Source organism: Agelaius phoeniceus, chromosome 15 (genome assembly GCF_051311805.1).
Source record: "Agelaius phoeniceus isolate bAgePho1 chromosome 15, bAgePho1.hap1, whole genome shotgun sequence".
Lineage (NCBI taxonomy): Eukaryota > Metazoa > Chordata > Aves > Passeriformes > Icteridae > Agelaius > Agelaius phoeniceus.
The window spans coordinates 6,953,587-6,970,771 of NC_135279.1; the positions used below are offsets into that span (position 1 = coordinate 6,953,587).

General features: G+C 52.3%; 1 protein-coding gene across 4 annotated transcripts in view; it reads left to right on the forward strand.

Moving 5' to 3' along the window:
• Positions 1-17,185, forward strand: part of FLT4 (fms related receptor tyrosine kinase 4) — a 57,689-nt gene that overhangs the window by 26,512 nt on the left and 13,992 nt on the right. For all 4 annotated transcript variants that reach the window (XM_077186449.1, XM_077186447.1, XM_077186448.1 and 1 more), the window contains exons 3-16: positions 1,081-1,352; positions 4,963-5,075; positions 5,960-6,122; positions 6,364-6,503; positions 7,210-7,378; positions 7,935-8,052; positions 8,641-8,792; positions 9,459-9,621; positions 11,313-11,457; positions 14,003-14,111; positions 15,159-15,518; positions 15,768-15,914; positions 16,565-16,696; positions 16,974-17,080. In XM_077186449.1, coding sequence (XP_077042564.1) covers positions 1,081-1,352; positions 4,963-5,075; positions 5,960-6,122; positions 6,364-6,503; positions 7,210-7,378; positions 7,935-8,052; positions 8,641-8,792; positions 9,459-9,621; positions 11,313-11,457; positions 14,003-14,111; positions 15,159-15,518; positions 15,768-15,914; positions 16,565-16,696; positions 16,974-17,080 — 2,290 coding nt within the window. The remainder of the gene's footprint in view (positions 1-1,080; positions 1,353-4,962; positions 5,076-5,959; positions 6,123-6,363; positions 6,504-7,209; positions 7,379-7,934; positions 8,053-8,640; positions 8,793-9,458; positions 9,622-11,312; positions 11,458-14,002; positions 14,112-15,158; positions 15,519-15,767; positions 15,915-16,564; positions 16,697-16,973; positions 17,081-17,185) is intronic.

The following is a 17,185-nucleotide window of genomic DNA, read 5'->3' on the forward strand; positions in this document are numbered from 1 at the left end:
CCCCCCCCCCCGTTTCTTTTTTTTTTTTTCACACGTGCTTAAGTGACTTTCAGCTATTTGGCAAACTTTCAAGTGGGGGTTAGGCCTTCCTCTGAAAGGGGCTCTGATTTCACAGAAGGAAACTTCCAGCGTGGAATAAAAGCTTGTTTTGTTTGTAGTAAACAAGTGCAGTTATAACAAGCTACGGTGGCACGTGTGTGCGCACATGCGAGCTCCGCTCTGGAGATCCTCAGCTATATATAAATACACACGTGCATGGTCTGTCTGGGGCTTTCTGGAGTTCCTGGACTTTTCTGTCTGTCTTTGCTGGTGAGCAGGCTTTGTGGTCATGCCATCAGAGGTGTCTGCAGCCCAGTGTCTCTGCAGAGGTGGGAAGGGGAGGCAGCCCCAGGCCAGCTGTGGTTTTGAGGGGCTGCAGGGTGCAGAGCAAGGGGAACGCCCTCCCACAGCAGCAGGGAAAGGAAACAGCTGGCAGCTGGCCAGAAGGCAGTCAGCTGAGCCTCCTCTTGTTTTCCCCTTGCTGTCTTTTATCCCTGACTCCCTCCTGCTTTTCTCTTTCTCGCTTTCTTTCCAGTCTGCTCTCCTTCCCCCATTCTTCTTCCCACTCCATTCATCACACAATGAGCCCCAGCCAGCAGCTACACTGAGCCAAGGGAAATCATCACATCCATGTGTTTCCCTAATAGTTCTGGACCCTTTTAATAATGAGAGGGAATAGAAAATAAATGGAACCTTTCCCCCAGGGCCCTGTGTGTTTCCCTGTCCTGGCATTCGTACCAGTAGGACAGTGCCATGGGACAGAGGGGCCTGCTTGTGAGTGGGCTGATATCTTACAGCTTAGCATGGCCAGAGAGGTGGCCCTGGGGAAGGGGATGAGCCTTTGCTTGCCCAGCACTTAGGGAATCTGGTTGCCATTTCCTTGTGCCTGTTTTTTCCCTTAGAGGATGGCCATTCCTCCAGCCTCAGCCCCAGACTGGTGGCTGGCTGGGTGCAGGTGTGCAGAGAGTCACACAGAGCAATAAAACCACCGCCTTCACCACGCTCAGCCCAAAGCTAATGCTGCTTTTCACCCATGTCTAGAGGCCAGCACCCTTTGGAGTGGTTGTGGCCAGGAGGCAAGGTGGATCCTGCTGGGAAGGAGGAGACTGAGCTGGTGGCCTCAGCAGCCCCCAGCAGCGGCCGGGCAATCCAAGAGGAAGACTGCGAGGGGACCGGCACGAAGCCCTACTGCAAAGTGCTGCTGCTGCCGGAGGCACAGGCGAACCACACGGGTTACTACCGCTGCTACTACAAGTACATCGATGCCAAAATCGAGGGCACCACAGCAGTCAGCACCTACGTGTTTGTGAGAGGTAAGAGCTGCTGGTGCTGTGCACCTGCAGGCTGGGCGCCTCAGGGCAGCCAATGCACCGACATAATACCTGCAAGATTAAACATCTCAGTGTGTCTCTCCCAGGGCAGAGCTTGGCTGCTGCAGCCTGGGGAAGGGGCTGAGGGCTGGTTCTCTGCAAGTGCAGGGGACCAATATCCGTCCATGGCGGCAGCGCCTGGGATTCAATTATGTCCCATCCCGGGGGCATCACTCCAGTCAGGCTGGAATGCAGGAATTCAAGGAGTGAGAGCCTGGCCTCAGAGACGCTCCAGCACTAAAAAAAGCACAGGAGTTATCTTCTGGGCAGCTTGGGGCTCCCTGAGGTGCTGGTGGCCAGGGGTGGTAGTGTTTCATAAAGCTGAGACTGAGAGGGAGAGGATGAGTGGTACAAACAGTCCATGTGCATCCTATTCCCAGACCTGCTGCTGGCCTGAGCTGCTCCACAGTGACAGATCCAGATGCTCCTTTCCATACTGTGCAGGGGCTGCCCATGCAGGCAGGGTTATGAGGTGTATTTTGGCAGAGGAGGAATGTTCACCAGGCTTGGGGCTGGACCCTCAGCTTAGGGAGTGGCTGCGGGGCCAATACTCAGCATCTCTGTGTCCCAGGGGTTCCTCCTCCATTGTCTCCCCCACTGCTCACAGCAGGCTCCAGCAAGATAAATGAACTCTGTCCCCTGGAAACAGTTGGCTGAGCTATTTCTCTTTCCGCCCCCATTTATTAGTTGGTGCAGTTGTCATGAGCCAGGCAGGTCATGACATATAAGATGCATTTTTCAGAAGTCCCAGGGCAAAGCCAATTTTGCCTCTGTAGCTATAGAGAGAAAAATGCAGGGGCAAATCAGAAAAGCTGGGCAGCTGTTGGAGAGGAATTGAAGTCTCTTTGAGCAATTGCTTCTTTCTTTGGGCCATGCTGCCCACCCTAAAACAGGACAGAGCCTGCCTGGATTTCAGACATCTGTGAATTGGACAGGGGTGTTCAGACACTCTAGAGGGTTGTATCAGGATGGAGGCAGAGAGCTTCTTAAATACACTGAAAATGAGTACAACCCCACAAGCTTACATGCAGGGAGTGCTTTTGCAAGAACTGATTTTCTTTGTGATCCAACAAATGTCACTTTGCCCCCTGATCCACCGTCTGTCACCTCCAGCCTCTCTGCAGCTCAGAAGCTGCTCTTCTGTTTACCAAAGAGTGCACATGGTGCAGGTTAGGGGCAATAAATCCCACACTGTCAGGGCCCATGGGACTCACAGTGCCTGTGGACAGTGTGTGTGCAGCAGATCCTGCCAGCAGCTCGCAGCACTGCCGTGCACATGGCTGCACAGCACATGTTCATACTCAGTCCAATCAGGCTGTCCCCTCTTACTGTTATCAAGCATCTAGAAAACCTCAGAATCTGCCTTTCAAGACAGGGCAGGCTTTCAGGCAAGAGAAGGGACATGTCAGGAAAATGCAGGCATATGGTAAGCACAGCCATTGCAGAACATTCAGATAAAGCCTGTTCCTGCTGAACTGGGCTGCAATGTGAGACTGTCCCTGGAGAGTTTGGAAGGGCTGATGTAAGTGTTGGGGATGTTTGGAGACAGGATGATCAGACCACAGGTTTATCCATCAAGCTCATTTCTCATGTTAAGGGCTTGGTGAAATTGTCAGGAACAGAATATCTGTGCTTGCCTGGAAAAATGGGTTCTTCTGTATTTTACCTGCAATTCAGTGGTCAAATGAACTCTCCATGCATGTGTCTCCTTCCCATGTGTCTGGTTAGGTGTGTTTTTTATTACAACTACAGACAGCTCTGTAGACACAGAATGCCTCATCAGGGTAGGACAGGCTATGTACAGCCCATATCTCATAAAGCTTAGCCTGTATTAATGAAGAAGATGCTAAATTATTCCCATCCGACCAATTAAGGCACTCTTAAAGAAATTTGTGATGTTGTCAGAGAGGGGAGCTAGTGCATGAATCACAAGCTCATTGGCAGCAGGACCAGCCCAGTAAATCAGTTCTTGGCTGCCATCTGAGCTTGAAGGGGACCTCATAGTCTCTCACCTCTGGCAGCTGTGCAGCTCCTCCTTCTCACATGCCCAGGGTTTGGGAGAGGAATGAGGAACATCTTCAGACTGAGAAACAAATCTGTGGTTTCAGAAGTCAGCAATCCTCTGGCAGCCAAAAACCCCAGGAAATAAAGATAAGAACTCTCTGGGCAATCCATGTTTTCCTAAGAAGTGACCAATACAGTTTCTTGAGTGTGGGTTGTTTCACCTACTCCATAGAAAAAGTGCTCCACACACCGGAGGGGCCTTTGCATCATGACTATCACTGAAGCAGCAGCTTTACAGATCAGAAATGAAAGGTTTATGCACTTAACAGTGAGAGTACTGGGTTGGATTGGGTTGAGCACAATGTGATGTGAACAACAGAATCCCCAAGTGAGGATTGTTTCCAAATTCACCTTTGACTTGTCTCTTTACATGGGTCTCTTTAGGAGTTGGGTATCAGAGGGAAAGAATCTCATGTTGGACAAACTGTTGTCCTCATGCTACACTCCCTTGAAACCAATGGTTTAGCTGAAACACAGGTGAATAAAACTGAGGTCCTTTGGTCTGATTCCAGTGTACCAAAAGCTGTAAAATCTTGCCTAGCAGGACTCTGAGGCAGCCCAGTGTCTCCCAGATGCAGACCCATCACCCCCTTTTAAAGCCCCCTTCACCCAGGGGACAATTTCCATGAATAAAGGCAATCATGACCATGTGCTGGATGGACATTTGCAGAGGAGACATGCTGGCAACACCAGCACCGAGGCACTAGGAACCAGTCTCTATTCAGGGAAGCCTGTGAGGCATAAAACCTGTGGAAAAGGGCAGGCAGGAGCTAATAGTACAGAATAAATCATCTGTCACTGAGGCCACCAAGCAGTCTCACAATTCCTTGTGTCTTCCAGTTTTATCCTCATCCCATTTGCTCAGCCCGGGTCACTGCTCTGCGCAGAGTTTGGTGTAGCATCCCTGGCCTTGCTAAGTCATTCCATAATGATTATTTCTGGGTGGTTTTGCTCTTCCTGTCAATATTTGTGCTTGCAGCAGTTGGGCGGCAGTGGGGTGGCAGCCCTGGAAAGCTCAGCTCCCGTGTTTATCTGCCGGCCGGGATGGCTGCAGGATGACATCTGCATTCCAGCGCGCCGCGGATCACTTCCTCGCCGGGAAGGTCGCACTGCCAGCCCTGTGCAGGGACACAGCCACCAGCTGGGCAGGCGCCGAGCCCAGGACACGACACACTGCTTTCACAAAGGGTCAGGCTCAGGCAGAGACCTGGAGGGCTCCAGGAAAGGGGAGGTCATTTCCCGCACTGCCCAAATGTCACACAAGTGTCGCTGCGCTGGTGCCGTGTTTGGTGCGGAGGAGCCGGCTGGTTTTGCATTCCCGAGCTCCAGGTGTCTCCTCTGACTGTCACATGTGGCAGAACAGCTCAACACCGCTCCCTCTGAAAAGCTTGTGCTGTGTTAAGGAAATTCAGAAAGCCTCCTTTTCTATTGGTGGTTGCCTTTTCCCAGTTTTTTTCTTCTTATTAGTAGTTGTTCTCCTTTTTTACAGATTTTGAACAGCCATTTATCAACAAGCCAGAGACCCTCCTCATCAGCAAGAAGGAGAACACTTGGGTGCCATGTCTCGTGTCCATCCCAGACCTTAACGTCACCCTGACCTCGGTGAGAGCTCGGCTGCTGGGACGCTCTGCACTGAGATGTATTGCATTTGTTCTGCATTTGTAATTGCCTGAGTGGAAGCATGACAGGCACTGCCAGGAAAGGAAAATGCATGGGATACATTTTCCATGGAAAATACAAGCCACTGGCTTCCTCGTTTTATTTGCTGGTTGTCCAGTTCCCTTGGGCAGATCCCACGGGTTTCCTGCCAACCTTGCTTCTCTTCCCTGGAGCTTTGTGAAACAAAACAAAACTTTGTTTTAAACCCATTTCCCCACAGCATCCCCTGTTTGCCTCATCTCTGTGATCTACACCCCTCTAGGTGGTTGGCATCCCCACAAGGGAGGAGGCTGCAGCCCTGGGGCTCATGACTAAAAACAGCTGTCTTATCAGTTTGCTTTTGCTTTTGCCTATTTTCCCCCCATTTTTTTTCTTTTTTTTTTTTTTTTTACAATGCAAATACATCCTTCCAGGATGAGTGTTACTATTGTACAAAGGCCTCCAGGGACACTCTGGGGGCCAGGGGCCTTTCCCTTGCCCGGGAAGGACACTACCCAAGGTCAGCACTCATCCCGGTGGGGCTGATGTTTGGGACATCAGCATCAGTTTCCTTAGCTATCTCTAGAAATTTCCATTCCTGGAAGTCTCTGGCCCACTCTGCAGACGGGGAGGCTCATGGTGCAGGATGCAGCTCCTCGGGGTAGAGGGGAGGCCACGATTCCTAGATGGCAAACCCTCAGGGGGAGAGGGCAGGAGGCCAGCACAGCATGGGGCTGCATCATTTCTTCCCACAAAAGGGATGTGTTAGCCAGCATAAAGCCTGGGAGGGGTGGAGTGGGAATGTTGTTACCCTCTGATTTCAGTTGGCAAAATGTTGATTTTTCCAGCAAAATTTCTTCATTCACCCTGACGGGAAAAGCACTTTCTGGGACAACAAGAAGGGAATGCAGGTACCCACACACTTGATCAGGGACTTATTGTATGTCCACTGTGAGACTGTAATCAACAAGAAGGTCTTCAAATCCAATTTCTTCATCATCCATATAGCAGGTGAATATTTGGGAAGGTTCAGGGGAGCAGTTTGGGTGGCTCTGAAGTCCACCAGTGTGGGATTGTTATGGTCCTCTCTGGCTACATAGACTCTGCATGGTGCTTATATCTCTTCTACTGTGTATTGGACAGAGATACACCCTGCAGCAGGAGGTCATTCCCAAACCTCCTGTAACTGCACAGTCTGAGTCAAAGAGTTAACTAGATCAGAAATCTCTTTTCATTCCCTCTTCTGCATCAGGGAGTGAGCTGTATGACATCCAGCTGTATCCCAAGAAAGCCATGGAGCTGCTAGTGGGAGAGAAGCTGGTCTTGAACTGCACAGTGTGGGCTGAGTTCAACTCTGGTGTCCGCTTCCACTGGACTTACCCTGGCAAACAGGTACCAGCAAGCCAAGCAGCTCCCTGTGCACTGAACTGTTACCCTCTGAGTCACCCCCCCCCCCAACCCTTCATTGTTCCTCTTCACATCATTGGCAGGGCTCTGCTTCATACTCCTAACCATGCTGTGCCCTGGACATCTGGGTCAGAGTGTTCTCCCATTTTTTTTTTTTCTCCTGCAGCAGAAGGCAGACAGAATGAAGACCCCTTTTCCTGGCAGAAAGCTCCCTTCTTGCCAAGGTGGTACTGCTCTGGGATTCTTGAGAAAAAATTGGCTTCACTTTCACCAGTGCAAATCCAGAGCAAATTTGATTTGTTTAAAATGAACTATTCTAATCATAGAGCCCTTGTTACCAAGAGCCTGCAAAGTGGTCCCTTCCCCACTGTGTTTTCCCCCCTCTTGTATCCTCTGGCTTTTTGGAATGGTATGACAGGGGAGTCCCTTGAGAACATCACTCAGTTCATGGGGCTCCCAGCCTGGTTCCTGGGCTACAAGAGCAAACTATGCTAAGATCTGAGCCCAGCCTCAGGCAGTCAGTACACAAAACATGTGCCCTTCCACCCCTGAGGATGGCAGTGAGTTGTGCAGAAACCTGTCCAGGTAGAGGCAGGCACTGAGCATCAGGAATCGCAGCTGTGAAGGGCCCATCCACACAGCCTCATCCCATTGCTGTCTTTCATCCCCTTCTCTCTGTCATCTCCCACAGACACAGCGAGCAGTGATCGAGTCCGAGCGCCGGTCCCTGCAGACATACACAGAGCTCTCCAGCATCCTGACCCTCCACAATGTCAGCCAGCAGGACCTGGGGAAGTACACATGCACTGCCACCAATGGTGCCCAGATGCTGGAGGAGAGCACTGATGTCATTGTGCACGGTATGGCACTGCCAGTGCCCTGCAGGGCCACAGCCAGAGCCCAGCTGCAGCACAGCCAACCCCTCACTGCTTGGGCAGAGTGGCTCCTGAACCTCCTTCCACCCTGCTCTAGTGAAACCCAGCCCTCCTCCAGCCCCTCAGCCCTTCTGTGTCCCAGCACCATGCTGGGAGCAGACTCACATTCAGCAAGGTCCCAAAAGGGAGGTAGAGAGATGCCAACACCAAACTGGCCCAAATGCAGTAGAATGGCAGGGCACACTTATCTTGCAGCCCTATGGCAAATGCAGTACCTCTGTGGCATGGCTGGCCTGAGGGGCACCAGCTATAGGTGCACAAGGCACCATCTGCTTTGGGTGGTTGTTTCTTGGCAGCAGAAATTCACAGATACATTCCCAATGGTTCCCATGAGGGAGACAGGAGCTGCCAGGATCTCAGCTGTGCTGTTATGACACCCCTGTGTCCTTGGTCCTTGCTGTTGGGCCCAGTGGAGAGCAGCAGAGCTTTGTGACCCCCTGTCTTTTTGAGTTCTCCTCCATGGTCCCTTTTTTCCTTGCAGAGAAGCCCTTCATCACTGTGGAGTGGAGGAAGGGCCCAGTGATAGAAGCCACTGCAGGAGATGAAGCTGTGAAGCTGCCAGTGAAAGTCGTGGCTTACCCCCCACCAGACTTCCAGTGGTAACTCACCTTTCTTAGCTTGAGCCACCTTCTCCTTTCCTCCTTTCCTCTGTCAAATGGGGAAGCCTAGCCCGGCTTCCTTGCTAGGTCCCTCTGTCACCAAGTTTGTCACAAATGTCACTTTTTTCCACCCATGGGGGCCATTTCTCCCATGTCCTGGCTCTCAGCTGCACAGCCTGGCTTGGCAGCTCTGCACAGCTGGAGGGGCCAAGTGGAGTTGCTGCAGGAGCTGTCCCTCTTGTCCCTCTGCTGTGGCAATCACAGCTGCCCAGAGAAACAAGGTAGTGGGATGGGTTGTGCACCTCATCATGCTGCACTTCCATCAGAGCTGACTGGAGATGGGAGCTTTGCACCCACTCACTGCTCAGGCAGAGCTACAACACCCCCAAGCCCACACACATCCATAGCACACAATGTGCAGACCCATAACCTGGGTCCAGGGAAGGCCCAGGGGTCTCTCCAGAGAGGTCCTCAGTGCTAGCAAGGGGCACCTTGGCTGCACTCTTGTGGGGACCAGCAAACCCTTTGCCCAGCTGCCAGTGGGACACTTCCTCCCCATGGCTGCATTTTCTCTCTGCCTCCCTGCAGGTACAAGGATGGAAAGCTAATTCCCAAGCAATCTCAATCTTCAATGCAGATCAAGGATGTGTCGGAGCAGCATGCTGGGACTTACACGCTGGTTCTGAGGAACAGGCTGGCAGGGCTGGAGAAGCACATCAGCCTCCAATTAATTGTCAATGGTAAGGGGGCCTGGGCTGGAGCTGGGGGGAGAGTGCTGAGCCCATGGTCCCAGCCTTTGGGCTGCTCCAAGACCAAATCCCCACTGCTGTCCTAAAGCAGTTGGTACCTACATCACCTCTTCCTCCCCCATGGCACAATTTTGTTCCTGGCTCCCTCATTTTGGCCAGGATATGTCATTGCTCAGGGGCCACTTCCCAATTGCAGTTGGAGATGCTGCTGAGGGTGACCCTGACTGATGTGGATTTCAGAGCAGGGCAGCTGCTTCACAGATAAAGTCTTGATCTGGAGTAGTTCCTCTGGGTGGGAAGTCCCTATGGAGTTTTCCCACAGCAGAAACGTCCCAGTCATGCAGGAAACAGATGCCAGCTAAAAAAGTGCTGGAAGGGCACTGCTGCCTGTAGATGTGTCTCCAGCAGGCTCTGTGGCCCTGTGCTTTGAGCCTTGCAGCATCCAGACAGTTCCACTCACCAGAGAAAGGAGAAACTATGTCCCTTGAATCTGCTTAAGTATGACCTGTTGTGCCTTGCAGGCCTGAGCTGCCCTGAGAGCCAGAGCTGCAGTGCCCAGGCTGTCCATAAACAGGCCTGGGGAGGGCTGTGCCAGGCCTGGGGATGCAGTGCCTGAGCCTGCAGCTGCTCACAATGTCACTCTGCTGATCCTTGCAGTTCCTCCACGCATCCATGAGAAGGAAGCCTCTTCCCCAAGTATCTACTCCAAGAGGAGCCCCCAGGCCCTCACCTGCACTGTCTATGGCATCCCAGCACCAGAGGTGATCCAGTGGCAGTGGAGGCCATGGATGCCCTGTCGGATGTTCTCCCGACGCAGCCTGTAAGTGCCATTTCTTACAACTTGTGTCTTGTTAGGCCACCCTCGTGGTGTTATGGGCTTCTTGTGACCATGGCTGTGCCCCCAGCCGTGCCTCACTTTTGCTCTCCCACCCACAACCCAGCACCTTGTGGGATGCCAAAGTGGAGACACTTGTTGTCCATGTGGGAGTTTTGCCCAGGCTGGCTGGTCCCAGACACCAACAGCTTGCACAGCATCCTCTGCATCCTCAGTCACCTGCCTCTGTCAGTGGATGTCCATGGCCCAGCCACACCTCACAGCACCTGCAATGAAACCACTGATCACTATGCTAATGGGGAAACTGAGGCAGATTGCAGGAGGAATTATCACAGCCCCTTGGTAAGACCCCAGGACAGCAGCTGGGGCTCACACCATTCCTGCCCTGAGGTCCCTGTGGTTTTTCTGTCTTTTCTCTTCTCCTGGGAAGCAAAAGTGCTCATAGGCTGCTTGTGGGGAAGAATTGCTGAATCCTGGGGCAGTGCCAGATCTCTGCCAGCTGCTGGAATGATTTGCCAGCAGGGCAATAGGCAGGCAGGAAGGGTGCATGCCCACTGCCTGTGCCCTGGGAAGATGAGGCAGCATCCAGCAGGGCTGCAGTGGCATTTTTAATGACAGCCTCACTGGAAGAAGGAAAAGGGATGCTGGGGAGTTGTAGCCAGAGCAGTCAGGGTGGAAGACATCAGGGTGCCTGGAGGAAGCCAGGTCCTGCAGCTCTGTGCAGGCTTTTGCCAAGCCAGGGACACCAGAGTTTTCCATTGCATTCAAGTGCACTGTGGCCCTCTCAGGAAGCAGAGGGGCCCATGAATTATGAGCACTGTCTCCCAAGGCCACCATATTTCTGCCTAGCACAACTCCAGAGGATGCAGGAGGCTTCTTTCTAGCTTCCTGTTGTTTACACAGCTCACCAGTTTATTTGCCCTGCCAAGTGCTCTGCCCTACACTGCCAGCACACACCTTTGCTGCAGCTCCTGGGACCTCAGCTCCCCTCTGCTTCCCTGTCAACCAAAGCCTCTCCCTTCTATCCCAACCCACACTTTTGGGCAGACCCTCCCACATTCCACCCCAACCCACATTTCAAAAGCACCCTGCAGGCTGCAGCATCCCAGGTCCCTGACAGATTTGGCCACTTCTCCCCACCCACCTGTCTCAGCCTGAAGAGGTACCATCATTCTCCTGTGCCACAACAGCAGCACCTCTTCCTGGGGACGTCTCCCTCCTGGCTTTTATTGAATCAGGGGCAGCGGGAGCACCCTTGGGTGTTGCCCCATCTGCTCTCCAGGCCAGCACCAGCCAGTGACAGCCCTGACTCTCCATCCCAGCAGGGCTTTAAGGCCTTGGTGCTGAGCAAAATGACATCAAGAGTTGCCCATGGCACACATGAATCAACTTCACCCCTGCCTTTCTCTACCCTTAGCAAGGAAAGATGAAGCCCCAGGCCTGCAGGTGAAGACTTTGCTCGGAACACCTACAATTTTCACACCTACAATTTGTGCCTCACTGGTAGTTGTAAGGCACCCTTATAAAGCACATCAGAATTGTATAACTGAAAGACCCTAAAATTTGGTGGAGTTATAAGATGGGGCCATCAGTTCTTTGACACAAAGCTGCTTTTGCTGTATTTTTCCCAGCTAACCTTCTCTCTGTCTCTCTCCTCTTTCCCCTTGCTGGATTAGCAACAGCAGGCACCGGGCAGCAAGGCGCCACCAGAGGGACCGGATGCCCGAGTGTAAGGACTGGAAAGATGTGTCACAGCAGGACGCCGTGAACCCCATCGAGAGCATTGACACCTGGGTGGAGTTCGTGGAGGGGCGGAACAAGGTGAGGCTGCATTCCAAACCCATCCTGGGACAGGCAGCTGGAGATGGCCACAGGACTCCTTTGCAATCAGCCAGGAAAAGTGGCCTGGAAAGGGGCCTGGCAGAGACAGATTTGGGGAGGGCTTCACACCTCTGCTTCCAAAGTAAACCATCAATGGCAGTTCCCAGCCCTGGGGCTCCACAGTACCAGGCAGCCCCAGGGTGAGGGAGCGCTGACATCTTTGAGAAATTACCCTGAGTCCAGAGAGGCCCCCACTGGGGCTGGCTGACAGGAGGGATTTCATGGGTTGCTACTGAACACAGGGCATCCAGCTAGGGAAGAGGTGGGACAGCTGCTGTGGGGGCTCCCATGGCCTTTTCTGAGCATTTTGCATGAGCTGTTCTATAAAAACCAAGCCCTGCAGAGAATCCTGGTCAAGAGAGCAGGAGTTCACAAACTGACCAGGAAATCTCTGGCCTTGGGAAGATGCATATGTCTGGTGGGGCATTTCAACCAGCTGTCCCCATCCTGGTGGGGTGAGGGTGGTTTGGAGAAGCTGACATCCATCTGCTGCAGCTTTGTGAGTGGGAGCAATGTGTGCTCCACAAAGCCACTTCTCCATCACAGCATTTCCCCTCTGGAAGGAACATGTCTCCCTCACTGCAGTGTGTGACCTGCTTGCTGCCTGCTTCTCTCTGTGTCCCGGGTAGCCACGAGTGTCAGGTCTGTGCCATGACGAGGTTCCTGTCCCCACTGGTGTCAGGCACCAGCCGCTCACAGAGGGATGCAGAACAAACAAATGGGCCCCTGCTTCCGAAAGTCACTTCCTGTTTTCCTACACACCTCCAAAGGCACTTCCCGTCCCCTGGCCTGGCCGGGAGTTCATCACTCTGCCACAAGGGTGGCAAGGCAGATGATTCTCCCCCAGAGCAGCTGAAGGGAGGTCAAGGGATTGATGTTCCCCAGAGACGCAAGCAGGGGTGTGGGAGCTCTTGGGTAAGAAGCCCCCACTACAGATGTGACACTTTTATTGGTCCTTTCTGATCTTCCCCTATTTTCCTAATTTTCTTCCTTCTATTCCTCAGCTGTGTCCTTCTCATTCCATCTGTTTGGTTGTAACTGTCCTTAGGTTGTGCATCCCCACAGATGTGCAAGAACTTTGGGAGAAAAGAGCTGTTCCATTCACAGTGGGATGCTACATCCTAAAATCTGCTTTCCCTCTCTCTCCTTGTCCTTTCTGCCTGTCTTCTCTCACCATCCTCCTGGTTTTTATTCCATCTGTAAAGGCCAGAATGAGCCACAGGATACGCAGTGCACAGTCATGCACTGCAGGCAGCAGGATGATGTCAGATCAAGAAACCCCAAGTCAAACATAACACTGCAGATTAGAAGGAAAATCCCCAAGAAACAGGAAAGGCAGCACACAAAAGTGCCAGCAATAGGGTCACTCTGGTTGTATGAATAACCCCAAGAAACGGAAAAGGCAATGGACAAAAGTACCAGTAATAAAGTCACTTCAGCTGTGTTGAGTATGCACTGAATGAATGGCTGTTCCTTCTGGTTAACACAACCTCAATACATTGCCCCTCAGAACGGAAATGTTTCCCAAAGTCTATGGGATTATGGGATGTAAAAGCAAAGAAACTTCCCTGTAGGAGCACGTTAATTTTGCATATTAAACACCATCTCATTAGAGGGATTTTTTAACTTGATGTTTAAACTGAAGCCTCAAACTGCAAGTCTCCTCTAAGGGGAGTGCTTGTAACACTTTTGGTAGCTCACACATGTGCAGTGTGAGCCAGGAGGAGGAGGAGAGCAGCTTTATTCCCCAGCTGCTTTTCTTGGCTAGTTTGGAGGCAGCATCCCCTGGGTCCATGCTCCCAGGATGGCAGCCTGGCTGTTTGCCCAATCTTAGTCATGTCTTGCTGGAGGGAGAGAGGAGGAAGCTTTTAGGACCGTGTCTATGTACACTTGGAGTTCAATGAAAGATGACAGCTCTTTCTGAAGGGATGAGGGCTGGGATATTTTCACAGGTTTGATTTCTCCTTGTGAATAAAAGGAGAGCTTGCAGGTCTGTAAGTACCTGTAAATTCCACTGAACCCTGTGGGATACTAAGTAGTCACTTAACTGCAGAGGGCTCAGGGAATCAAAGCCCTGGTGTTCTTTCCCTTTATTCCCACTGTTATAAATAAAGCTTGGTAGGAGCTTAACCATCCCCTCCGCTCTGTATCCTGTTACTGTCCCCCTTGCTGAGCACTGTCCCCATTGTGACCCCAAGGGCTTAATAAAAAGTTTATTCCCATGGAGAGGCATCTATGCTGACTGGGCTCCGTAAAAAGATGCAGAGATTGGGAATAAAATCATATTATTATTGGTAGAGCCAACAGATAAAGCTTGAAGTGCACAAAGGGCTGTAGGATAAGGGTCTGGTTTTGCATAACCCTTTCCCAGGGTTATGCAACAACAGCTATTGGGGGCTTTGCTACCTGCCAGAGAGCAGCAGCGATTCTACTTCTCTTCCCTGTTCTCTTCCTAACTCTTCCTCATGTTCTCTTCCCCCATCAGACAGTCAGCAAACTGGCCATCCAGGAGGCCAATGTCTCAGCCATGTACAAGTGTATTGCCTCTAATAAAGTGGGTCGAGACGAGCGGCTGATCTACTTCTACGTGACCAGTGAGTACTGTGAAATACTCCCCACCAACCCAGCTCTCTGCTTGAAATAGGCAGGTTCTGCCATTCACAGTTAGGATCTTCAACAATCCAGCAGGAAAGCAGGGCTAACCCAGAGCTCTGCTGGGTGGCAAAAGCCTGAAGTCCTGGCAGCAAATAGCACAGGCAGAGTTTGGCAGGCAGACCTGGGAATGAGCCAGCACTGCCTGTGCCTGGGTCCTGAAGCAGCCCTGGCAGGTTCTGGGCAGGTCCTGGGCTGGGGACATCCCTCTGGCTCAGGCCCAGGCAGCTCCCTGGGCTAGGAATGTGTCTGGTCCAAGAGCATCCTCTAGTGGCACCGCTCGACCTATCCCAGGCCAGGTCCGGCTGCCTCAGCCCCCGGCAGTGATCCCACGGGATTTTGGTGATGGGAGGAAGCTGAGTTTGTAGGAACTAGAGCCCTGCGGTGTGGACTGGAGTCATGGCCCATAGGGGGCTGCATGAGCCTCCTGCCAGCGGTACCCAGTCCTGTCGGGAGCCTGTCCCTGTCTGCTGAGAAAGGGAGCCCAGCAAGGGCACTGCAAAAGCTTATCCTGTGGAATGAGAATTCCATAATAAAATTCCCAGCCCAGAAGGAATAGCCCTTGTGATAGTGCCTGTGCTGTCAGGGCCACCAGCTGTTGTGAAGCAAGATGAACATCTTCAGTCACTGCTTCAGTAATGCTGACCAGGCTGCTGTGTCACTGCCTGCACATGTGAAGGTGGGCATGAGTGCAAACCAGAATGCTGCAGCTGAGCTGGGAGCAGTAACAGCCTAATTGAGACCTCCCTGGCTTGTTTCATTTGTGATCCCATCTTAATTTCCCCCTGGGACTTGAGCATATCCCCTAGCACTTGCTGGGCTTAAGCTGTGATTGCCAGCAGTTTGCACGTCACAGTTCTGGTCTACAGTGGTTTCCTTTACCCTGAGTTCAGGCAGATCTCTGAGAGCTGAGCCCAAGGAGACAATTTCATTGTGTCTGGCAGCTCAGCCATGAAAACTCATTCACATGTTCATTTCCTTCCTGAAAGCCATTCCAGACGGGTTCGAGATTGAGTCCCAGCCCTCGGAAGAGCCCATAGAGGGGCAGGACCTACAGCTGAGCTGCAATGCAGACAACTACACCTATGAGAACCTGCAGTGGTATCGGCTGAACCTCTCCAAGCTCCACGATGAAGAGGGCAACCCCCTCGTGCTGGACTGTAAGAATGTCCACCACTATGCCACCAAGATGCAGGGGGAGCTGCGCTTCCAGCCCGACTCCAACGATGCGACCTTGCTGCTCACCATCCCCAACATCTCCCTGGATGAGGAGGGAGATTATGTGTGTGAGGTGCAGAACAGGAAGACCCGGGAGAAACACTGCCACAAGAAATACATCTCTGTGCAGGGTGAGGGTCCACAGGGCTGGCGGGAGTGACAGAGGAGAGCTGGTGTTCTTGCTACCATCAGCTTCCCAGGCCATTCCCAGGGGAAGCCACACAAGCAAGCTAAACTCAAGGTGGCAAAGGCAGGGCACCTGGGTTCTCAAGACACCCTTCAGCAGGGGTCAGAGACCCAAAGGCCCCCAGGAACACAGATATTCTTTTGATCAATCAGTTTCCCGTTTTCCCCTCCTCCTCTTTGTGCTGCTCCTCCAGCCCTGGAGATCCCCCGCCTCAAGCAGAACCTGACAGACATTTGGGTGAACGTCAGCGACTCCATAGAGATGCGCTGTAAAGTGGACGGCAACCACGTTCCTGAAATCAGCTGGTACAAAGACGAGAAACTGGTGGAAGAAGTGTCAGGTACAGTGGGCTGGGGGTGGATCACAGACAGGGCAGTTTGTACAGCAGCTGGAGAGCTGAACACTGCTGGGTTCTGGGACCTGCTGTCCCCAGATAAAGGCACCCGTTCTCTGAATCAGCCAGAGCCTGGTTTTAATCACATTCTGTCCTAATTTGATGCAGTCTCACTGGCCAAGTCTATGCCCTAGGGCCCAGCTCAACACTGTCTGTGCTTGTGCACATTCAGCTTGAGAGCAGGGAGAGAGAAATCATTCATGTTCTTACTCTCAGCCCAGAGCCTGGTGTCTCTAATTATGCAGGGACTGACCCAGATCTCATGGAAGGGACATGCAAAGGATCCAGGCACATTGCAGAGGGAAAGGAACAGGTTCTGAGGGTGAAACAGAACTTGACACGCCAGCTGGACTGCCTGGGCACTGTCCCTATTCAGCATGTTCAGTGGGGGATTTGTACCCTCCATACACTGCCTGAGGAGGGGCCCTCCAGGGTTTTTCTGGGGCCATCGAGAGCAGAGTCTCTACCAGCTGGTGTGATGTCATTCTGCCATCTAAAATGAATCAGCCAAAAAATGCTCATGGACTTGAGCCTGAGTCCAGTGTACTAATCTTCCCTCCCTGTCAGTGACCATGACAACCCTCTGTGCCTTACAGGGATCGACCTGGCAGACTTTAACCAGAAGCTGAGCATCCAGAGGGTGAGGGAGGAGGATGCTGGGCTCTACCTGTGCAGCGTCTGCAACGCTAAGGGCTGTGTGAACTCCTCAGCCAGCGTCTCCGTGGAAGGTACCAGCAGCCACAACACCCCTGGGGATGTGAAGGGGTGGAATAGGAGTTATGGCCAAGCTCCCATGACTCTTTCCTGTGACAGCAGGAGGCAGTGAAAGCCCCTTGGCCTTGCTGGTGGCATGGTGCTCTCATAGGAGGATCTGTAGTGTAGCATGTTTAGCTCAGGCAAACATGTCTCCAGTCACCCCACATCCTGATGCAGACCATAAGGAATGGCTGAGTTGGAGCATAGAATGGGAATCTCTGAAGCTATGATTGCCTTTCCATCCCACAGGCTCTGATGACAGGACCAATGTAGAGATTGTCATCCTGATTGGCACTGGAGTTATTGCTGTTTTCTTCTGGATCTTACTTATTCTCATCTTCTGCAACATCAAAAGGGTACGTGACTGTCACTGCCCCAGGCAGGGAGGGTGGCATATCAGGGCTTGGGGCAACACCAGTGCTGTCATGCGGGGCTTCATGACAGCACCTGCTAAAAGGAGG